This window comes from Acipenser ruthenus, chromosome 2 (genome assembly GCF_902713425.1).
Source record: "Acipenser ruthenus chromosome 2, fAciRut3.2 maternal haplotype, whole genome shotgun sequence".
Taxonomy (NCBI): Eukaryota; Metazoa; Chordata; class Actinopteri; order Acipenseriformes; family Acipenseridae; genus Acipenser; species Acipenser ruthenus.
In genome coordinates, this window is record NC_081190.1 from 37666270 (window position 1) to 37691615 (window position 25346).

General features: G+C 37.6%; 2 protein-coding genes across 7 annotated transcripts in view; one reads left to right on the top strand and one right to left on the bottom strand.

Moving 5' to 3' along the window:
• Positions 1-3801, bottom strand: part of LOC117409528 (zinc finger protein 532-like) — a 41564-nt gene extending 37763 nt beyond the window's left edge. For 2 of the 6 annotated variants that reach the window (XM_058995601.1, XM_058995595.1), the window contains exons 1-3: positions 3412-3795; positions 2447-2600; positions 1393-1491 (exon numbers count right to left, since the gene is read on the bottom strand). The gene's annotated coding sequence lies outside the window, so the exon portion shown is untranslated. Of the gene's footprint in view, positions 1-1392; positions 1492-2446; positions 2601-2736; positions 3040-3161; positions 3344-3411 lie in introns of those variants that run through there. The other 4 variants (XM_058995568.1, XM_058995612.1, XM_058995584.1 and 1 more) reach the window with 4 other exon arrangements.
• On the top strand, positions 386-24762 carry LOC131696925 (signal peptidase complex catalytic subunit SEC11C-like). Its single transcript, XM_058985410.1, is given in 8 exon segments — positions 386-408; positions 11300-11336; positions 16243-16352; positions 17207-17332; positions 17334-17354; positions 17859-17978; positions 18842-18899; positions 24622-24762. Coding segments are annotated over 8 exon segments (636 nt in total).
• Positions 24763-25346: the final 584 nt, after the last annotated feature.

Here is a 25346-nt window from a genome sequence, read left to right on the forward strand (position 1 = left end):
GTGAGGAAAACTGTCATGACTTGTGCATGTAAACGCCGTCAATGTGAAAGGTATAATACATAGAAAACATTTTACAAAAAGCATGTGCAGCAGCATATTTAAATACACTGGGAATATTTTAAATTCAACCAATGTAGCTTTTAAAGACCCAAGTTTAATAAATTAATTTTGTAAATCAAACCTTGAAGGAGACAAGTATATATTTGGGGGGCGCCATACCATGGCCCTTCAACTATAGCCTGCGTCACTGTGTCACAGTCACAAGATATCACTTTCCATGCATTCCATTATGTGTAATGATACATGCTTGTTTTAAATAAGGAAAATATTATTTTTTGTAAATAAGCAACACTTGTGACATGTTTGAATCCAACACAAGGAGAAAATGAAGGGAAACGCTGCTATTAGGTAAGTGCTGCTGCAAACCCAAAACCTACTGGTGATATGGAACTGCATCACTGTAATACAAAAAAAAAGGCTGGTATATGGTAAAGAATGTATTTCAAGAATCAGGTAATGGAGAAAACAATGAAAGTGAAAGAAGTAATGCAGCACTATAACAATTTGGAGGCATACCAGTATGCAATTTAACACAGTAAACCCAACATTTGGCTTGGAAGGTTGCAATTGCACGTATTTATATTTTCTATAAATCATTCCAGCTGTGCGGACAGATTTAATTGCTTAATTACATTTTCCAAAAAGTTGTATGCTTGTGTCTCTTATGTTAACCCATCCCAAATGAATGGCTGCATCCTAGATGGAGAAATCCATTATAAAAAAAAAAAAGAAATAATTTTGGTGAAAAGAAATACATATTTAAATACGACTTTGCCATAATTTCCATGTGAAGGACCAGTGCCAGTAATAAAGTATTGAGAATGTAGTGCTGAACTCTAGGGCAACAACCAGTCTAGTCACAGAATTTACTTCCATTTCAGTCACTCCAGTGTATAAAGCACAAGAAAATTGAGCTTAATTTGCTAAACCACATAAATTTGTTTTCTGAATCTATAATTACTGTATTACAATAAAATAAGATTGATTATTTTCAGGACTTGTATTATACAGAATTGCCTAATAAAGAAAACATACAGCAGTACACTATTACGAAAATAACAAACAAGTTGTCTCAGTTTAATGTCTTTTTTTTTTTTATTAGCGTCATCTACAAGAATCAAGAGTTCAGAAAAACACGGCCCAACTAAAGATGGGTTTTGTTAACCTTATGAAATCTAACTCAATGACATCTGCAACAACACTTGGTAACCCCCTATGTGTGGATGTTTAATTTTATAAATAAAGTGCATTTTTCTTCAGGGAAAGTAACACGTGGTTTAAATGGATAAAATGAGACACCCTGGGGTACTTTTAAAACAACACTGTACTTACCAGACTCTTTCCATCCACACACAGATTTTCTTAGGTTGGTAACAACACTGATAGTTACCTTGCAGTCCAATCTAGGCACTTACAGGTAAATAAAAAAACCTAAAAATAAAAGTTACATAAACATACCTAAGTACATTTTATTTACAGGGACACTTTGTAATGTCATCAATTGTAATTTCAATTTTCCTAGTTTAAAATAAAAAATAAAAAAGTATAGTTGGTTTAAATATGTATTCATGGCCTGGCTAATGCTGAAATATTAACAGGTATTAATTCTGGAACAAATTAACTAACAAATTAAGTCAACAGTCTACAGCAGTGGTTGGCAATTAAATTTGACGGCAGGCCAAATGTCCCGCCGGCAGCCGCAGAGCGGGCCACTCAAAATCGACGAAGCAACAACTGGAACTAATAGTATATTTGCAGGCATCGTCATTGCTGAAAACTGAATTCATTAACACAGCAAATCTAGAATCATTCTGGTCCACCTATATATGTCCAGAGAACTACCTTTGGCTCTGTTTGTGCTCTCCATGTTTGGATCTACTTACACATGCAAAACGGCTTATTCCACATTGAATGCAATATTAAAAACAGATGCACGAAACACACAGACACAAGAATCTTTGGAGGACTGCCTGCGTATCGCTGTCACGTCTATCGCACATGGTGTTCTAAAGCTGATCGCAGAACTAAAGTGCCATTTTTCTCATTAAATTTGTCATAATACAATGAAGCATTTAAAATAAAAATGTATGCTACTTTTGAATTTTGTTTGATGTTATTCTGCATTCCTGTCTATGTAGGAAAGTGCCATTTATCATTGAATTTGTCATAACGCATTGCAGCATTCAAAAAAATGGATGCTACTTTTGAATTGTGTTTTATGTTATTCTGCGTTCCTGTCTAAAACATTAAAATGAAGTTCCGCTGCGGGCCACATGACATCTGTCCGGTCCACCATTTGCCGACCACTGGTCTACAATGTACTATGGTTTAGCAAGGCCTTACTCCAGGTCATTAGAAAAAAAAAATAAGTTACACAGTTCCAAACCTGACTGATGGAGATGCTACAGCTGAACTGCAGGTGTTGACAGTGCTGATGGCGTCCTCTCCCTGGATGGTGAATTTAGAGGAGCAACACAAAGGCAGCCAAGACCTCAGCACCAGCTTCAGCCATTTATTCATCTGCATATTTCATTCAGTACCTGAATTCAAAAATAAAAATACATTGAAAATTAATTACACTGTTGTATAATATGTAACTATAACCTAATATGAAAAGGTAACAACATACAAACAGTAGCTTTTTCAACACTCTGAATAATAAAATACTGTAACTACCTAGAAGTCAAATACAGCTTACTGCCCACCCACATAAAGATGAATGTGGCAGTCACGTGACATTGTTGCTATGCACTTGCAATTAATGCTGTCACCAAGCTAGCCTTTTCTCTCGCAAACATCAATTTATTTACATTTTGCATTCTACAGTATGGTATATTCCTTATAAGAGACGCATGCCGTCGGTATTTAAATCGCTATATGGTTTCCCTTTTTCCTTAGTGTTCTCTGCTACCCATCAGCCACTTCGTTGTGCTGCCTCAAATGTCAAGCTAGCCATCGTTACACCGTTTTTTACTGTCATATCTAAGGTATTTTTTTTTTTTATTCCCAAATCACTTTCCATATTTTATATTAAACAAATCATATTCCCAATCGTTTTAAGTCATTCAACGTATTTTATATACTAGTACTTATTTTCATACCCATCAGCCACCGCGGTATGCAGACAGCTTCTGCTCTGATACTGTCTGCTGCCCTTTGTGATTTCAAAGTAAAATAAGCTCTTCATTTTACATCCGATCTGGAGATTGGATACCAGCTTGACGTTTTTCAGCTGAATTAAACACACACAGAATAGCTAATACTGTAATCGTTGTGTTTTAATTCAAAATTGTACTACTGCCAGTCTACTGTATTCCGTGGTGTAAATTCTGCTTAATTTAACATGCTTACCCATCAGTCTCCGCGGTCCTAGCTGCAGCCCAATGTTACGCAGGTCTTTTTTTATTATTTCATTCTAACATTGCAGTTTCCCCCTTTTCTGGTACTTTGTTTCATGAAAATGGCTAACAAATATAATTGGACAGGTACGCTGTATTTTAATTAAACCATTGGAAGTGAACTGACTGTATTATGGCGGCACGTGTAGTAATATTCTCACTAGCTTAATCGTCTTGTCTCCATCATATCGGTCTCGGTTTGCTGTGCTGAGTGAGACCAGAGTAGTTTGATGTTACCCATCAGCCTCTGCTCTGGACCTCAGTGGTACCCAACCAAAATAAAGGTAATAAGTAAATAATCAGTGCAGTTATGTATGACAAAAACATTTGTAACGGTTGATCATATTGCTACAACATAAACATCGTCATTCCTTACACCAGTGGAAAGACGTTTTTTAACATTGAGATAACGCTTCAACCCCACCCTTTCATTCACCTAGGAGATATACATACTTAAATACCGAAGCGCCGCTTGTCAGGTTTTAATTAATTAGAAACGAATGGGAGGGACATCTGGTTGTTAAACAAGCAAACAAACAGAAAAAGGATACACTGTTGCTATATTTTTTACCTGTTTCTTTTACTATCAGTTTGAACTGTTGGTTAGGGGTTGCTATTTATACCTCAGGACATTTTTATGTATGTTGTCTGTAAAAGTCTGTCTTACATATATGTTGTTTATCTGTTTGTTTGTTTTTTAAGTTTACAAAATTATTTGGGGACCACCAGGGATCCCTGAACCCCAGTTGAAAACTGATTTGCTGACTAGTAAATATTGGGATTTTTTTTTTCTTGTATATATACAAGAATACAAATCCCAATATTTACTAGTCAGCAATTTTTTCTGAGTTGTTGAACAGATATATAGGTACAATAGTTCTAGTAAAACATTGGTACCCTAGGGCAGTACTGTAATCTAGGCTATTTGTTATAATGTCGCTTGAAAAAAAATGTATAGGTGAAGGCTATTAAGTTATACGCTGGTTTTGTGAAAGAAAAACAATTGTTGGCATTCATCCCCCACCACGGCTGTAAATTCAAAATGTGATATATTAGTAACAGATGCCCTGACATACCCCTCGGTTCTAAAAATCTCAATAGTTTGTGCTATAGTATGGCCAGACCAATCCCATTGAATAAGTGGTTCTTTAGATATTTCTAAATAAATGTGAGTGTGATTTGATATACAGTCTGCTGATACACTCATTAACCTAAAGCAAGTCTGAAGCAAGTTTCACCCTAATTGGATAAGCAGTTCTCTAGATATATGTATACATGTAAATATGTGTCTTATAAGGACATACAGTAATAGCTTTATGGAAATTGCTGGGCTTAAAGTTCTACAAATGCTTTTCCCCAACGTTTCCTTGTTTGTACTGAACAAGTACTGTAGAAATAGTTTGAATCTCGCCTCACCTGCAGGGGTCAGAATTGTAACAGTAGTACCTCACACACTGTAAACCCCAAAGTCATTCTAAATAAATGAAATCAGGATACATTAACTTAAAAGTTCAAATTTTATTCATAACACTCATCCATTTTAAGTTAGTTGAACATTCAAATTTATTTTAGTTGTTCAAACGTAAATGGTTTAAGTAGAATCAGGGTACAAGATTCCCATCAGCCCTTGCAGGACTTGTACAATTTATTTTTAGAATTGTTTGTTGTTCATTGTGTTGTTGTTTTATGTATGTGCGGTTGCACAAGTGTGTTGTGTTTGGTTGTCTCTTGTGCCCCTGACTGCTCCTTTACATGTGTTCTCCTTGTGTTGTGTGTGGCCATCCCTGTTCGGTGGTCAGTCTGCAGATGTGACCTCCCTCCCTTCTCCCCCTGTCTACAGCTCTGCATCTATCTGGTTGCTTTAAATGTATAAGCAGAAGTGCTGCACTGGTAGCTAATGAAATAGCTTATTGATTGCACATTCTGTTGCGTCAGGTAATTTTTTTATTGTTTAAATGAAATAATGTTCAATCTAACTTGACTATTAAAAAGTAAACCTAACTCAAATGGGTTAAGTTAAATGAATATACATGTTATGAGTTTAGTCAGCCCCAGAGAAAGTTGTAACAAAAACTAAATGAGTAGCTAAACTTAATTATATTAAGCAATGAGTTTACTCAATTTTTTGAGTAAACTTGATTTATAAGGGTTTACTGTGCACACACACACACAGACAGCACTGCTCTGTTACATTTACAAACCCAGTTTGTCCCGTTTTCTTTGGAAATTACAGAAATTGGTGTCACAACGCCTGGTAGCCACTAAAATGCAGTACATTGTTGTGCTATGCATGCAAGTTCTCTTTTATGAAAACAGGGAAGGACTAGACTTAGTTAATATTTATGGACCTGTCTCAGTTCTTTTGAGCATACAAACTGTTTCTGGTTCATATTTTCTTTAGCGCAAAATGAAAGCAAAATGAGTTTAGAAAAATGTGGAAGTGAACCAAAAAAAGAGTTCACTTCCAAGTGAGTTGTTTTGCATGTAACTGTGACAGCCTGAACTGGATTCATTTGGAAATGAAGCATGAGTGTAAAGATGCAGATTTTTTATTCTTGCCTAATATTGCTAGTGTCCTGCCAAAAACACCCAAGTGTGCCAAGTCCAAGGCTCCATACGTCTGGTTATACCTTTATCAAAGAATCAAAAAAGAAAGAAAACTACCATGTATTAATGACACCAATTTCTGAAATAAATAAATAAATAAATAAATAATTGAAAATATATATTTTAAAGTTCCAATATTCTCAGATTGGCAGAAGCACAAAATCTAAATATGCCTTATTTTAAAAACATTTAAAACCATTGAAAATAAAAATCAGCTGAACGAAATATAATTACGATCGCAATGCATGTCAGAAGCAAGATTCAACCTCATGCCTTCAGGGGAGAGTGCAACCTAAAGACTGAGCACCAGAATCCGTAGTTCAATACAGTACATGCTGAAAACTTCCAGAAGTTTCTGTATAATAATTACTAATTTAGCTGGAATCATTACCTCGGCTGCAGGCAGTCTTTGCCCCCTAGTGGTCATGTAGACAATTAACAGTAAAAAACATGGACATCTCTGCAAGCATGCAAAATATTACCAGTATATATTTAGCTTTTTCAGAATGAGATGAAGAACAACAACAACAATATTTTTTGATTAACTATTTCCCTTGAGCTATTTGTGATGTTAGCTTGATTAGATATGTATAGAAACATTTCAGATAGTGGTGGCAATACCATCATTTTCATTAGTTCCCCTCTCAATTTCTTTTTAATCGACTGACATCACAACCATGATTCTAGATCAGTGAGCTGGACCTTTTGCTCTCATAATCAACCTAGATGTAAGTGTGAATTGAGCAGTCTAGGCTAGCCCCTTTAGGAGGGTGAGAGAAGTCAGCCATATACTCTCCTGCTAGAGAAGATACAGACGAGAGCCTTTCAGAGAACAGGGAAACATGCTGGGACACAGCAGTGGAAAACAGCAGGAAACAAAAAACGAAATGTAGAACCAGCATCACATGTATAAGTGTAACGCAGCAGGTGTCAATGTGGCTGCCATTTTGTTTTTGTATTTTATTATGCATAATACATCATTCATAATATATAATACATAAGACCTTCGACAAGGTTGTCTGTGAAACCAGAAGATCACCTTATGGCTGAGTGTTTAAAGTTATGGATACAAAAATACAAAATTAAAAAATGTGTATTCTCAACAATCAACGATACATTAACATTACATTCTATTTTTGAGAAGTAATTATTTTTAGAGCGCAAGGCAGTGGATAGCAGTGTTTAATTAGTTAGGTGAATGACACTCACTTCCATACAGGAAGCAGGAGTTTTTGGTGCAAGTACAGATTCTGTTGTGTCATCTTTGACAAACACCCATCATAATTATCCCAAGCTTTAAACTGTGCTGTCAAGGTGTTATTGTTTGACCTTTTCATTAGATTTTTACTTTAGAGTGTGGTGCCACCTGGTGTTTTTTGTCCTGGTGTTAGCGTGGGTTCACCAACCAATTTTATGGAGATATGTTGATGTTTTAATGGAAAGTTGTTCTTGGGTGTACAAATTGCAGATCATTTTAAAGACTACATCTGATAATTATAATTCTTAAGATTGCAATGCTCTTTAAAAAAAAGTGATATTACAACTATAAATGGATGTCTTGAAAAAAAACAAACATCTGTGGTAGTATCTAAGGCCTATGTCATATCAGATAACATTTTTGATAAAAGTTTTGTAAACATGAATATGGTGAATGTGTAAATGGTCACATGTTAAAAGAATGTGGCCACTGAAGCGGTTAATGTTCACTGGACAGCACCCGGACTATATCTGCTGTTCGTCTTGTATCTTCCCAACCTTGCTACTCTCATGCTACCCCTCTGCTTTGCACCCTCCATTGGCTACCTATCTCTGCTCGCATTCAATTCAAGACCCTTGTTCTTGCCTACCGCTCTCTTCACCACACTGCCCCCTCCTACCTCCAATCCCTCTGGTCTCCCTACACCCCCTCTCCCCCTCTCCGCTCCTCCTCTACAGGCCGTCTGGTCATGTCTTACCTCCACTCTCCATCCTGCCGTACCCGCTTCTTCTCTTCCTTAGCCTGTGTGTTGGAACCAGCTACCGGAGAAACAGGACTGCTCCGTCTCTCACTGCCTTCCCCCACCTCCTCAAGACTCGCCTGTTTAGACTGCACTTGTACATCTCTTGATCTACCCCTCCTTCTAAGCACTGGACTTGCCTGACCAAAGCACCACATTAATGGATCCATAGCTAATGCATTATCCTTTCACTAATGCACTACTACTATGTCATTGTAGATATAACTTGTTGTAATCCTAACTTGTTGCATCCTAGTTTATATTGTGTTTTTAGTAGTATTATTTGCATGAGGAGATCAAAGAGAGACATAAAATAAAGATATGCAGGGGTGATCCACAGATGAGATACACAATAAAAGGTTCACGGTCAGCTGAATATGTATATAAATTACAATGGCTTTAAAAAACACAAAGATTTCTTCACTTTCCTTACATGGATGCAAAAGCTTTATATACATATCCTTATAATCCTATTAAATGAGAAAAAAACTGTAAATTAAATAAGGTTCTATATTTTTAACTTAGGCACAACTCAGGTAAATTGTCCTTTCCACTGCTGATGTATTATATGGTGGAATGTGTTGTAAGTTTAAATATCTTAGACTCGCACATTCTTATCATTTCTCCATTGTAGCTCTTTTCAGTTTCTTTGTTCGCAATTCAAAGTATCAGTATTGCACTTAAGCTTGGTTTGCTGACAGCTTACTTCATCTCCAGCTTTACAGGACGACAGTGGCATCCAGGAAAACATCACCAGTCTGTGGGCAAAATGCATTGGCATGTTACCCTGTGGATCTTTGTCATGGCAAATCAATATGTCAAGCCCATTTAGCTACAGAACTTTCTTGCACAGAGCTGACCTTTTCATATTCGGTATATATATATATATATATATATATATATATATATATATATATATATATATATATAGTTCATCACTGCGATATCCTTAAAGCAGTGGGAGAGGCTGCAGGCAATAAAGTCATTCTTTTACAAAGAACTTCAAGTTTACTTGCTTCTATCTTTACTCACATCTCTCTGAACAGTTTCTCACTTTTTAAAGTAGCAAGCATGGAAAGTAACCATTGCTTTAAACTGATATGCTTAATTAAAAATCTGACTATACTGTATACTCTCCATCTCATTTGAATGACATGCTATTTTGAGGAGTATCATTCTAGCTGTGAATGAACTGATGTTTCCATCATTTCATGTAGCTATGAGGTGACCTGGTTGACATTTGTAATATACGTTTTAGAATGTTGAGATTTCCGGGATATGATCACAATACAGCAGTGCATACCCAGAAGTGCATACTGAACCCACTGCAAAAATAGGTGTTCAGGTGGGTATGGATTTACTTTACCTACCTGATTCGTTTAAAAATATTCTCAGATAGTTTTGCAGTTAACATTTATCCTTCCACAACACTAAGTAAAACTGACATACTTGGATTTAAGTCATCATTTACTGTATATGTTGAATGTAGTGGCCCCAGACAGTGAACTGCTGTAGTTGCAGGATAAATGGGCTTCACCTGAGTCCAGGGGAGAGTAGTATCTGCTTTTAATAATGTCTGTTTACCTGTTTAGCTAATGAGAAATAAGAACATATGTTATGCCTTGTTTATAACACATGCAAGTCAAATTTCAATGATTAATAATAATGAACAGGCTTAATTACAGTGTATAAAAGTATTAGCTAAAATGTCTGGCCTTTTTTATAATTTTTTTTTTGTAGTCAGTCAGTCCAGCAAGGCTTATTAGGCCCAATTCATTAAGCATGTACATCAGTAGTGTGTTTCAGTATCATTCTTTTCTGAATGGAGTATAATAATAATAATAATAATAATAATAATAATAATAATAATAATAATAATAATAATAATAATAATAAAAGAACATCTGGTGACTGTAATTGCTGTTCCTCATTTGGAGGAAAACAAGAAAAGCAGGAAGGTGTTTATCCTGTAACATGGAAATTACACATGCAAATTAGCCAATGCAAATTAACTCTAAGGCCTGTAGTTAAAGAATGCCTTGACAAAATGACATGATAAAATTAGTAAAAATATGGTTTGGTTTGTATTTGCGTTTGAATCACACATTCAAAAATTAATTAGAAAAAAAGTATTTCATATCAGTCAAGCAGTGGTCAGGAGGGTTCACTAGAGATTAATGTCTCTGTAAATCTATATTTAAACAAAGAAACATCATTTATTAAGCTTTTTTAACAGTTCACATCCTGCATACCACTGTTTAATGAAAGAAAGAAATAAACAACTTCAACATTGGTATTTTTTTTAAATGTATTATTATTAAATGATGAACATAGGATGAACATAGGAGGCTGTGTGGTCCAGTGGTTAAAGAAAAGGGCTTGTAACCAGGAGGTCCCTGGTTCAAATCCCACCTCAGCCACTGACTCATTGTGTGACCCTGAGCAAGTCACTTAACCTCCTTGTGCTCCGTCTTTCGGGTGAGACGTAATTGTAAGTGACTCTGCAGCTGATGCATAGTTCACACACTCGAGTCTCTGTAAGTCGCCTTGGATAAAGGCGTCTGCTAAATAAACAAATAATAATAATAATAATAACATAAGAAGAAAGTCTTGAAAGTTAATATATTGTATAGGTACAGTAATCAGCTGGTTATATTAAAAGGTATTACCAAAACAGAAAAAACAGTGTTGTACATTTTGATGACCAAAGTTAATAGTATATATTATCACCGACCAGGAGTCATATTGAACATTATTTTTCCACATGAAAATGTTTTTTGAACTGTTTTAGAACTATTGTAGTTTGCTAAATCTAACACTGCACAAGGTACGCTCTATGTATGTTTCTTTTGTGTATTGATGTCCTGTTATTGTTGTACACACAAACTTTAAAAATGTCCATGTACCGATAAACCATAGTGTGGAGTTTATGATAAAGGTGCCATGAAAGAGAATGCAAATGTTACATATAATTGTTCTTTAAACACTAGTATATATATATTTTTTACTTACACCAATACATTTGAGTTGTCTGTTTTTAACCCCCTCTCCAGCAGGAAGACTAAAATGAAATAGCCAGAGGTAAAGTAAAGGCAACGTAGACTTGCAGACATGCAAACTGACACGACTATAGCACTGGTACCTTTTAGAAACCTAACCATTTTCTGTTGGTAAGCTGCTTTGGAACCTTTTATCGATGCGATTCTTCTCGGGGGTCTTGACTGCCAGAACATGAAGATGGATTTGCTGTGTACGGCAAATGAACAAGCATCAGGTAGACCATTCCCACACCACAATCATAATGATTCTGCACTTTATTATAGTACCGTAGTTGATTATTATTATTATTATTATTATTATTATTATTATTATTATTATTATTATTATTATTATTATTAATTGTGAATGATAATTTTCCTAGCCTATAAAGTTTTATGATTCACAGTCAATAAAAATTACTAAAACTGCTAACCTATTTTTTAAATTATTTTTATTGTAAATGGTGAATGATAATTTTCCAGCCCATACAGTTTTATGATACATAGTCAATAAAATCGATTAAAATGGCTAACCTCGATTTTAAAAACAAACTTTGCTACTAGTAGAACACAACAAAACACCATCAACTGCAAAACAAGCCTGGCCTACAGACTTAAAGTTTTATCCTCAGAATAGACGGCAAGAAATTGGTGAATACGCAGAATAACGTACAATAAAGCAATAAGTGACGTACATGTCATTGTCACAAAGACGGCCGGAGTGGGTGGCGTCAGACCAGAAGCAGGAAATAAACAGACAGAGACTTGTGGTTTGGTGGAGCTGAGCGAATGCTTTCGCTCAGCATTTAATAAACAGCACAGAAAATAAAAGGTTTGAAACAAAAACACAGGACACGGCACTATACGCCAAAATAAAAAGACAAACAAAACGTACTACACTTAAACAGACAGACGAACAAACACGGTGAGTGAAAACACTTCTAATTACTTTACTTTCTTATTTTCTCCTTCTCTCTCTCCCGTTCTCCACTCACCGAACACCCAACACTGAGTGAATGAAATGTGCATCTATATATACTGTTGTGCTGGGATTCAATTACTAATTAATTATTCACTTGAATCCCAGCACGTGAATTAATTCTGTGCAACCCCGTGCTCACATATTACATTTAACCAGCACGTGAAGTGATTTGTGCCCTCCTCGTGCCTAAATACAAATCTACCTTTTTAAATACACGTGAAACACAGACCCGTTTATATCCCGTGTACCAATGACTATACACCAACATTAACACACGCACGATACAACACATAACACACAAATGCACACAGGGGCGGGGCACATTGCCACATATACCCCCCCTTGTGCGCAGCTCCTGCTCCTCTGCTCCTGGCGGTGGTGGTGGCGGAGGCAGAGGCAGCTCCTGCTGCTCTGCTCCTGCCGGTGAAGATGGTGGAGGCAGAGGCAGCTCCTGCTGCTCTGCTCCTGGCGGTGGTGGAGGCAGAGGCAGCTCCTGCTCCTCTGCTCCTAGTGAAGGAAGCTGTGGAGGTGGCGGAGGCAGAGGCAGCTCCTGCTGCTCTGCTCCTTGCGGTGGAGGCAGAGGCCATGGGACTGATGCTGGCCACTCAGAGGGAGGCTGTGGCGGTGCTGGCTCCCTCTGCTGTGGCGGCTGGGCTGGCGTGCGCCGTGCTCCCTTCAGCAGCATAACTAGAGGCTGCTGGGGAACACCAGCATCCTGCCCTTCTCCCCCCCAGAAAAATTCAGGGGGTTGAGCCTGCAATTCCTCCCCTTCTGGCTCTTGGGACGGCAGCGATGGCTCCTCCCCCTTTAGCTCTCGGGATGGCAGCAGCAGGTGCACCAACAGGCATGCTTCCTCTGCTGGTGTAGATGGGGACAGCAGGCATTGTTCTTCTGCTGGTGGAGGTGGAACCAGCAGGTATTCTCCCTCTGCTGGCAGCTTGGGTCCTAGGGCTGTGGAAGCCCTGACTTCCCTCTCTTCGGGCTGTGGACGCACCGACTCCTCCCTTTTGGGCTGTGGACGCACCGACTCCTCCCTTTTGGGATGTGGACGCACCGACTCCCCCCTCTTGGGCTGTGGACGTTCGGGCTCCCCCCACTCAGGCGTAGGACGTTCGGGCTCCTCCCACTCAGGCGTAGGACGTTCGGGCTCCTCCCACTCAGGCGTAGGACGTTCGGGCTCCTCCCACTCAGGTGTAGGACGTTCGGGCTCCTCCCACTTGGGCTGTGGACGCTCGGGCTCCTCCCGCTCGGGCTGTGGACGCTCAGGCTCCTCCCGCTCGGGCTGTGGACGCTCAGGCTCCTCCCGCTCGGGCTGTGGAGGCAAAACCAGCAGGCATTCTTCCTCTGCTGGTGGACCTGCTACCTGGGCTGCTGTTCCACTTATAACTGCCTCCAGGTAGCTGAGGACCAACCCCACACCTTCCTCCCAGGTGCTTACGGTCTGTTCCCTCGCATACGCCTCCCATCGCTCTCTGTCCATAAACCGCAGGAACCGGACGGCTACTGGTATAGACTGGGCCTCCAGCCCAGCATTCTCCAGGATCCAGTCCCGCACTTTGATGGCATCTTCTGCCATTTTTTTTTTTTCTTTTTTTTTTTTTTTTTTTATCCAAAAATGCGGTTCCTGCTCTGGCCTGAGTCCTGGCGGCGCTGTAGATCCCACGCAGGACACCACGTGTCACAAAGACGGCCGGAGTGGGTGGCGTCAGACCAGAAGCAGGAAATAAACAGACAGAGACTTGTGGTTTGGTGGAGCTGAGCGAATGCTTTCGCTCAGCATTTAATAAACAGCACAGAAAATAAAAGGTTTGAAACAAAAACACAGGACACGGCACTATACGCCAAAATAAAAAGACAAACAAAACGTACTACACTTAAACAGACAGACGAACAAACACGGTGAGTGAAAACACTTCTAATTACTTTACTTTCTTATTTTCTCCTTCTCTCTCTCCCGTTCTCCACTCACCGAACACCCAACACTGAGTGAATGAAATGTGCATCTATATATACTGTTGTGCTGGGATTCAATTACTAATTAATTATTCACTTGAATCCCAGCACGTGAATTAATTCTGTGCAACCCCGTGCTCACATATTACATTTAACCAGCACGTGAAGTGATTTGTGCCCTCCTCGTGCCTAAATACAAATCTACCTTTTTAAATACACGTGAAACACAGACCCGTTTATATCCCGTGTACCAATGACTATACACCAACATTAACACACGCACGATACAACACATAACACACAAATGCACACAGGGGCGGGGCGCATTGCCACAGTCATTTAGTAAGAAATTACTTCAGTGACACACCCTCCACCCTCCATTAAAACTGTACATAATTATATGGAGGGTGTCTGGTGACATTGATTAATCACTTGAGCTTTGGTGTACATTATTCCTTATATTTAGTAGCAGTAGTCATAGTAGTATTGCTATTTTAATTCATATTAACTAATTAATATACTGTAGCGATATAGGTTAACGCAAGCAAGCGCATCACACCGGGCGAGGCAATCCACACACAGGCGGAGGGTGAGCACCGATACCGCTGTACAATAGAGATGGCTCCATTGCAAGGAGCGTATATGGGGCTCATGTCCCTGTGTGTGATTACGTCACCTACCAGCCCTGCTGCTGCCTCTGTAAAAAAAGAGCCAGCTCCTTTGCAAGGAGTGTATATCAGGCTCATGTCCCTGTGTGTGATTATGTCAACTATCAGCCCTGCAGCTGCCTTACCCCGTGCACGCTACACTCTCCCCTGCCAGCCTCAAGTCCGCCCCGGACTTGCTCACCAGGCTACAGTCTGACAAGTGCGTGCCGTTGTACCTGTATCCCACTTCTAACACCAATGTAGCAATATAGGTTAATGCAGGCAGGCGCGTCACACAGGGCGAGGCAATCCACACACAGGCGGAGGGCAGGCGTGAACCCGGGACCTCTCGCACTAAAGCATAGCGCCGATGCCGCTGCACAAAAGAGCTGGCTACTGCTGTATAATAATAATAATAATAATAATAATAATAATAATAATAATAATATATTAAACATATCAGTATGTTAAAGGGTTAACATATAAAAAAATCTCTTCAGATGATTCTGAAACACATGCAGCTTTTAAAGCAGACTTTCCTGAAACGTTAAGTCAAAAGTATGAGATTTTTGGTTTATGACATAATTATTAAAAAGTAATTTACTACAAAAAATTTCAACAAACACAATTTTGAATAAAAGTTTGTTCATTACAATACTTTACAGCAAATGCCTGTGTGCAGTAATACAGTACAAATATTTCTAATTGCATGCATTTTTCCACATTCAACATTGCAGCCAGGAGAGAAATAACCATTTCCACCACTGCCCTCTAGTGGTTACATTACGATTTTAAAGAAAATTAACACTAAATATAATGTACACTTCTGCAGCCTGTCTGATTCCAGAATATGACCCATTACAACATTTCAAACAATTCCTTAAACGTTTCCTTTTGCATATATTATATACATTGATATACCTGCTTGGAAACCACTGTAGCCTATTGTGTAAACCTATATTTTTGACAGTTGAGGCCATAAGATTAATCCTCATGGGGGAAAAATATAGTGTACTATACAAAAATAAAAAAATAAAAAAACAGCTGCAGTCAAACCAGCTGCTTCCCTCCTTGAAGTGCTTGTCACTCTCATGCTAAAGAGGCATGCCCATGCTGCCAGTACCTGTATGAATGTATTAATGTAACAAGCTGTCTGCAGTGCTTTTCTTATACTGTAAATATTTTACAGGAAACATCTACTCTTATAATACTAACTACAAAATATTAAACAGTTGTAAACTTAGAAATTCTTAAATAAACTTTGTCAATTAAATTATTTAAAATTCTCATTGCATTTAAGTCTCTTTAATACTTCAAATATATCTTTAATATTTATCATTATATAAATCTATAATTCTAGTAAACACACCTGGTAACCATGGTGAGAAACTACTAAATAAATGGTCCCAAGTCCTACTCTTTGCTGGTCACTGGCATCAAACTTGTTACGTCAGTTGGCAACAACAGTTTTGTATGCAGTTAAATCAACAACACCAGAATACTGAAATGGGTATTTGTGTGTGTTAAGGTTAAAAGTTAAAAGTTATCACCATTCCACAGATGTACTTCCAATTTATAAACAGCATGTCTGTCGTTTTCACTGCCTTGATGATTTGGAAGGCCCTTATTGTTGTCACGGAATCTTCATTTCTGGTTGTTAGTGTTCTAAGGTATGCCACAGTTTTGTCTACTTCAGAGTTACACACATATTTAACTGACTTACAATGTACCTGGATGGTAAAATGTAAAAATATGCGAAATGTAAAGTTGTCTTTTGTGCTGGATTCAAAATAATGATATTCTTTTACTCTTATGCATCCATCCTGTACTTCTCAGTGGAGAGGGTATTTACCAGCAGTGCAAACAGACACAGCTACCTCAATACTGTTAGTATGGTATGGCAGCACCATGGGCAGCCAGGACAGCGCTGACCTGATATGAAAAGTCTGCTGTCTTTTTTTTTTTAATTGCACTGTGATTGCTGCCTCTAATTCGTTCTGGGAAGTTGGTTGATGGAAATCTGTAGCAAAGTCAGCTCTTCAAATTGATGCTTAAAAACATCAGTAATTTCTGAAGTCTGGAACAGAAAAGCACCTGCCAAGTGAGTCCCTGCTAGCTGCTAGATCAACTGTCTTACCCTTCGAGTCTGAAACTGACAGTGGAAGAGGGTCAGGCTGCTTTTATATAATGATAAATATCACAGATGCCATTTGCCTAAAATAATCATCATTCATGCGAGGAATCTTCTACCCTCTATACCTTTGGTGTCTGTATCCATTTCAGGAGAAACAATAGGATTAAAGCACCACATCAGGCCCCCATGAATGTATTTACCTATGAATTTTAATGTACCTAACTTTTAGGCTAAGTGATCATATATATTATATTTATATTTAACCAACAACCTTACAAAGCCATCTTTAATGTAATTCTGGCTTATTTACTTTAATACCCACAACATGAATTTGTATTACAAAATGAATTCCAAGAGTTCTTATAACACATTCCTGTTTTTTTTTTGTAGTGGAAGTATGGAGCCAACGTTTTACAGAGGAGAACTACTGTTAATCACCAACTATCCAGACGAACCAATCAGAGCTGGAGACATGCCTGTATTTGAGATTAAAGGCAGACCCTATCCACTTATCCACAGTCATAAAAGTCTATGAAGAGTAAATTAATTGATCTTTCAAAATCCTAATGCAAGTAGTTTTGTTGTAGTATTGTATTATTCCCGCTAAGTGCAGAACTATGTCATGGTGAATTTTTTGATATGCATCAGATTCAACTTTGCTGGTTGTTTACACAAATACATGGTAATTGCAGTATAGTATTTCTTTATACATTTGTGTTTTAACCAAAAAACAGTAGCATTTTGATACAATTATGGAACAAACATACCAATACCCCAGAAGACTGATTTACAGTACGTATGGCATCATTATCAGGGCATAGTGAATATCACAACTTGTACCGCACCCTCCAAGAATCAATTAAGCAATCAGTGGCATACATACAGTAGTTTTTAAATCCATTAAAAAAAAAATCTGTTTGCAACACTTTTTGGGCAGTGTTTAATGTAATTTCAAATTGTTAAATATAATGCATTTAGAAATGCATATTTAATGGAAAATCATTGGCAAATAAGGCTAAAGCTTCTTCGCTTTTTGTTCTAGCAAAAATGGAGAAGTCCAGTTCCTCACAAAAGGAGACAATAACGAAGTGGATGACCGTGGATTGTACAATGAGGACCAGCTCTAGGTTACCAGGAAATATGTATTGGGAAAGGTGAAAGGGTAGGAAATGTCTTATTTTCATCCTGTTTTATTTGATTGCTATTTCTCTAAACCTCGGTTTCTGCACTTTCTGTCTCAACTTTAAAAAAAGGCACTGGACATCTAGGTTTTCAGTCAAGTCCTGAACCTCAGTCATCCCACCTCCTCATAAAGTCTTATATATTTCAGCAGCATTACTGTAGCATGTGTTGCATCAATGTTTTAGGTGTTTCTTACATTAGGTACAATAGTATATATCAGAGCTGTGACAGCTGTCCAACCTTACCAAAAAATAATAGCACAAGAAATATAGTTTACTAAAAACCTGACTAAATAGCATCAACTCCACTCACACATAGCTTCAGCTGCATGTTGAAAACATAGCAGCAGTTTGGCTGCACTTATATGGCACTTTGAAGACTGCATATTACCCTGGCAGTCTTTTGAACCTGTAAAATGGGATACTTCAAAAGAGCCAAATAATGGAGGTCAATGAGCAATAGATCTGTTGGACAGCCTTGTTCTTTAGGGTTCCGAATATTCATCACTGGTGTGATTAGAAAAAATAAAATAAAAACAAGCCAGTACTGTTATTTAGAATAAGAAAAAAAAGTATGATCTCATTTAGAAATGTAGTGGCTGTTTTGTGATGATCCTGACTTTAGCTTTAAATCATTAAATGCCAATTCTCTGTCCCAGGGGTATTACACTGCTGTTTTTATGTTAATAGCATCAGTGGATGGAATGAAAACACCACAATGTGTTGTTTGCAATTTCAGACAATAAAGTGTGACCAGACATATTTTAACATATGACAGATGACAGTTATACAGTATGTGTTTGCACAATGCCTGAGAGTAAACTAGATTTCATTTTCTTAACAGGGTTTCGCCTTATGTAGGAATGGTGTCCATTGTGGTGGAGAGCTACCTCCTGATTAAGGTAAGGGTACAGAATCCTCAATGGATCTTAGAGGTACAAGAGACACATTAAAACACAACAGGCTAAATATACAAAGAACATGAAGGCAGTTTTGGTGTTTGAAACAAAACACATATAACATCTAATGTTTCTTTTAGTTTTAACATAAACATGAGTCACTCTGGCAAACAATAACATTATTTTGATTACCATAAAAAACATTACAATCACATTGTTACCCTTTATTACAAAATACTGTAATGAGCTAAATCTTTGATGCAAATATAAAAAGCCCTATAGAACAAGGTACAAATAAACCCTTTAGTGCCATGAATTTGTATCCCCAGCATAACCTCATGATGAGGATTGTGATTTGTGGATTTCAGTGTCAGCGACATGGTGGTTGTCTTTCTGGGTGACTCAAATGACTTGCACTCCCTGTGGCAAGGATAACTTGATCATGAGGTATCCTGTTGAGCCAGTGCACACTGCAGTCTTTAGCAGCAATCGCTAGGGGTGAACTGGCAACAGAATGATGTTTTAGGAGTCTTACACTGCCATTACATGACACTACTTTCTTGTGCCTCACTCCCACCCAGGGTCAGGGTCATTTCTAATATAAAACAAGGTCAAAATGGAAAAACAATATACATTTTTATGAATGGCTATATTTATTTTTAATATATGCTATTGCTTTGAGAATTCAATTTTTTTTTTAATATCACTGCATACCCAACTACCACTGAGTGTTAAATAGTTATGGATGATATAGTGTATATACAGTAGATGAAGCATTGTTTGACCGGATTGTTGACTACAAAAATGACCCCACCATGATTGCTGCTTTGCTTGCTAAGTTTAGTTACATACTGTAACATACATTTGATTAAACAATAGCCAAAAAAGTAAATCATTTTATTTGATTGATATTTCTCTTTATGAGACATAAAAATGTGATTCTCATTATCTGTCTGATTCTTAAAATCCCATCATGAAATATGTGAACCTCTTTACTTCTGCTAGTCATCTAGTTTCTATAAGCAACAAAGAGCTCAATGTCAGAAGAAGACTTCTAATTGAGTCACTGCTGTCTGCATCATTAGTTACACTGTGTAACACATTTTTTTTTTTTTGGTTCCTGGGTAGTAAGTGTTATTTCCTAATTGCTTATGCCTCAAAAGTATAGAAAATGGCTATTATTCCCCACAAACTTTGCTTTTGTGACCAGGACAGTGATATTTTGAAATTTACCTATTTTCCAGAACATTCCAGATAGATTCAGTGCTGAGTAAACTTGGAGTAACTTCTAGAACTTTCTAGAACTTTCCAGTAATATAAATAGTAGTATAAATACAGGGGCCTTAAGCCCACCAGTTCAGTTTAGTTCCAGCTGCCAAAGTGGATACATATCTGCATTTTTCTGAGATGGCATCAAGGTCATAGGAGACTTCAAAATGGTGGCATTCCTGATGGGTCTCCAAGGTGGTTTTACCAAGTTTCCCAGCTATCTTTGCCTTTGGGACAGCAGGGACACCAAGGCGCACTACCACAGGCGGGACTGGCCACAGCGGACCGAGTTCTCTGTGGGGAGGAACAACGTCAAGTGGGAGCCACTGGTGGACCCCCGGAAGGTGCTGATGCCACCACTGCACATCAAATTGGGCCTTATGAAACAATTTGTCAGAGCTCTAGATAAGGAGTCGGCAGCCTTCAAGTACCTTCAAGACTTCTTCCCTAAGCTGTCTGAGGCAAAGGTCAAAGCCGGTGTCTTCGTCGGACCACAGATAAAGAAGATCCTGGAGTGCAATGAATTCCCTAAGAAGCTCACTAGTAAGGAGAAAGCGGCTTGGAACAGCTTTGTCGCAGTGGTTCGGGGCTTCCTGGGCAATCACAAGGCCGAAAACTATGTGGAGCTGGTTGAGACTCTGGTGAAGAACTACGGCACAATGGGCTGTAGGATGTCCCTCAAAGTCCATATCCTTGATGCTCATCTTGATAAATTCAAGGAGAACATGGGAGCGTACTCGGAGGAGCAAGGCGAGCGCTTCCACCAGGATATACTGGACTTTGAACGCCGCTACCAAGGACAGTATAACGAGAACATGATGGGAGACTACATTTGGGGGCTGATTCGTGAAAGTGATTTACAGTATAATCATAAATCTCGAAAAACTACTCACTTCTAAATCTTTTGTAGTCATTTTTGTATTATACTTTAGTATAAATACATGTTAATTTGGATTCATATGTTGTTTTTTTCTGACTATGTGAACGAAAATACACAAATTCGCCCGTTTTCTCATTGGAAATAGGTAAATTTCAAAATATCACTGTCCTGGTCACAAAAGCAAAGTTTGTGGGGAATAATAGCCATTTTCGATACTTTTGAGGCATAAGCAATTAGGAAATAACACTTACTACCCAGGAACAAAAATTGTGTTACATAGTGTTATCAACACTTATTTTTTTAAAAAGTACTTTTTTCAACAGCTTTCTTTATTGGGAATCATGGCTGTCATCACAATACTGACCAGGGAATAGTGAAAGATATATTGCAGTGTTTGTTACTAATCTAAATAAAAAAAAAATGTTTATAAAAAAAATACTGTGTTATTTTTCTATTATCAATTGCACATCATAACAGTCAATATAGAGGAAAGCACAACCAAGGTATATATTTTAACCTGCTGCTTTCACACCCAGAACGATTTCCAAGGTCATCCCCACTAAAGTAGTATAAAAGTATACCAGGTTCACACAAGGGACACAGCAGCCCCTTTTTTGCATTCTTCTCAATCCAAAGTAAACAAAATATAGATGTAATGTGCCTTGTGCCCAGCAGGTGGCTTGAGGGATATCCCAAGAGGGAAATATCTAGCGAGTTCTTGTGTTCTGATGTTCACAATCCGGCACTAAAGACAGTTTTGTCTGTAGTCATTTCCAACTCTAGGTTGGAAACATACAGTTGGAAATGAGGTTGGAGTAGAAGGCATACTATACAGTACACTGTATATCTGTTCATTGGGTCATTGGTCTGGGATTCAGGAGTTTAACATACATCAGTATGATGAAAATGTTGATAACAATGAGGTATATAAACAACGTGTACAAAGTAGCATATATTATGAAATGGCAATGCAAAGTTTCTTGAAAAGTGATTAATTCCCAAGACAGTTTGACAGATCTATGACTGCAGATTGTGTTTCTCTCAACACCTTAAGCTAAAGAATATGCACACCCAATTTGATCAAAATTAGATAAGCGATTCTCAAGGTACATGAAAAAATGTAAGTGTGAGATACATACGGACGGATGTGCAGACAGAGACACCTGCATACATACCCAAAATATGAGACCCCTAACAACATGCAAACCAATGTGAATTGCCAGAGATGTCATCCCCTGCTGGGGTAATAAAGCACTGCCTGATTGTGTGGGGTTAGTTGCTTGAAGAGCACTTCAGTGCCCTCAGGTTGTCACAATGTATTCTGACATGTTAACTCTTATAAATGTTTAAAAGAATGCAAGTGCACTGTACATGATTTCACTATAACTCAAAGGGCAACTGTGGATTTCAGCTTTGCTGAATATAGATTTTTAAAAGATGAGGTGTGTTAATGACTGCAGACACCTTTTTAAAAAGAAAATTGATCTTTATTCCTGAATATTTCATAGCAAAGTGCGCCACAGCTTGCATCCATTCTGTGGGCGATTGTTGTTCAAGGGATTTGAATGTTTGTTCTTGTTCTTCGCTTTCATTTTATCACCAAAAGAGGCCGAAAATATTTCATACGTGTACTTGTAAATCCACAGAAAAATCATTTAAAATGTATTTCTTTTAATATATTTTTGTGTTCTATGATGAGAAACTGTTACTGTTAGATTATATGAAGGTCTGCAGACAAAAAAAAACAACAACAATTCAACATTTTTGATTTTTTTGTTTTATAATTTGTATATAAAACTACTGTACTAAAATGTATAGTATTTGGCCAATTCAATATAATCAATTTCCACTTTGTTTCTGAGCTAAGGCACCCACCACCCACCATAATACAACCTTCACATCTGATCTTCAGCCACGTTATAAACAGAGCCCTTATAGCCACATGGTGTGTGTAGTCATGGTATAATACTGTTCAGCCATGATACCCCAGGTTATTTTGACATTGTGGGTAAGTGTTCCCTAAACCTCTTACAAACAAGTAGGCTTCTTCTGTTATGTTGTGCTTTTGAAAAACGGCTTAATTCCCAGGGGGCTTTTTAGAGAGATACATTGACAGGTCAACATTCAACATTCAGCATTCAACCTTATCATGACAAAGGTTAACATGCAATATGGCTTCTGGCCGCTGTGTACTAAATTGCTAGTAATTACCCTTTCTCCCTCATTTACTTACTTTCTCTAGTGTGTGATTATATAGTGATTGTTAGTATTACTAGTAATATTGGCAATTCCTCAAATTTAACAAACTATAGAACAGTTGCTAGTATTCTTTCTTTTTCCAATTGAGTTGCATGGAAGCAATTTTCTCCCAAATTATAATAATCATAAAAAGAATGCGCTGGAACCAAACATGTTTATTTCTGGAGGTCAATTTTCTTTGAAAAGCTGTGTGTTATTCTTGGAATTTGTAACATTTTGGGACCTATTCACAAGACTTTAAAGAATGTTTCAAGGAATGTTTTGCGAAGGACTGTTTGATCAATTAAATCAAGTCTGCAGTTCAAAAATCCCTTTTCAGCTGTTTTAGAGAGTGGTAATTAGCTGATTCAAAGCACTGTTTAACCTAAGATGAAGATAACATTCCTTCAAGGTTTGTGAACAGGGCCTAGAAACAAAACACCAAAAGCTTCTAGCAAGAATAATAGTAAAAGTACTTCTTGCTGTTTTCTTCAGTGTCTTGGGGGGGACTAAATAAAAAATATGTGTGTACTCATTATCTAAACAATTTCAGTCACATAATTATGATAAACTTTACTGTTCTCATGACTCGTTTTTCATGGCACGGTTTTTATTTTCTCTTCTGACATTGTTTGGTATTTTTTTTTTAATTATGTAAATTAAAAAAAATACATAGATGTTTTAAGGATAAATGTCCACATTAATATTACACAATGGGAAACAAACAACTAGCGAGTGAAAGACCCTCCTGACATTTTACCAGTTTTTATACAACACTGTTAGATGAATGATTTCCATAACCTTGTTATACAAAGTGCTCCAGATCTGCTGTTGTTTACTTCAGTTGAATTGACATTGAATTAAATCACTTAGTTGTTTGTTTACAATAATGAAATTAAAATAAAATAATAATGCTTTGCAAATATGCTATTTTGTTAAAGACTACAGTGCATTACATATTTGTCTGGTAAGTGTTTTATACATGTTTATGTTGTTAATGTATTTTGTTCCTATAGAAATGTTCATTTAATTCAAATGCAGTGTCAATTTAATTTGTTCAAAAACTAACCTTAAGGCATGAATTCCTACAAAAAGTAATTAAGAACTGCCTGAATGAAGTCCAACACATGTAAGTGTAAGTATTAAACTTACATTTTCATCTGATTAATCAACAAAGCAGAGTTTACCAGTGTCAGCTTACGGCAGACAAAAAGGTTCCCATTCGTTGATTTTTCCCCATCCAAGTTCCTCATGCAAGAGGTTAACCTTTGTGACCTTTTTTTACTATTAATTTTGAGTACTCAATTATTTTACCCCTGATATTCTGGCCCAATTTAGAGTGTCCACTTACATACCCTCAGCAACTCCTCACCACAGCTCAGGAGAACTGAAGATACTACCTCAAAGCTAATTGCCTCTTTACAGTTTGGAATACTGGCCTTTGGAGAACAAAGGGCAGCCCTGCAGATGTACTCTTAAACTCACCAAGCACCTGACCAGTAGGGTCTGCTGTAGCATGATGAGGAGAAATGGTTTTGCCTCCCAAACATGCGATAGTGCCAGAGGCTATTCTACACTCACTGGACTCAAAGACTGACAACTTTGTATAGCCAGGATGCAAAATTACATTATTGCTTAGTCACTAATGAAATAATACATCAATGTTTTAAATACTTTCTGCAGTAAACAAACATGAATATATTGGACTTCATATTTGGATTTTTAGGTATTGCTATCCTAAGAACTTTGCCTATAGTATAGGATTAGTTCTTTAATATTGTATAATACTTATGGAAGTAATTTATATCTGCAAAATCCACCTATAATGCTTCCAGTGTCTTTTCCAATTTAACAATGACCCCTGCCTACCCCTGTTGAATCACTAGCTGGGTTTAAGATTGATGGAGTGTGTGATTGTGAGAAATAACATTGGTGGTTTCAGATCACTACTGCTCTTATATTATTAATGTTGTCCAAGATATCTCTATGAGCCCTTTAATAATATGAGTTCCCTGGGGACAGCATGCCTCCAGTCACTAAAATCCTTTAAATAAGAACAACAA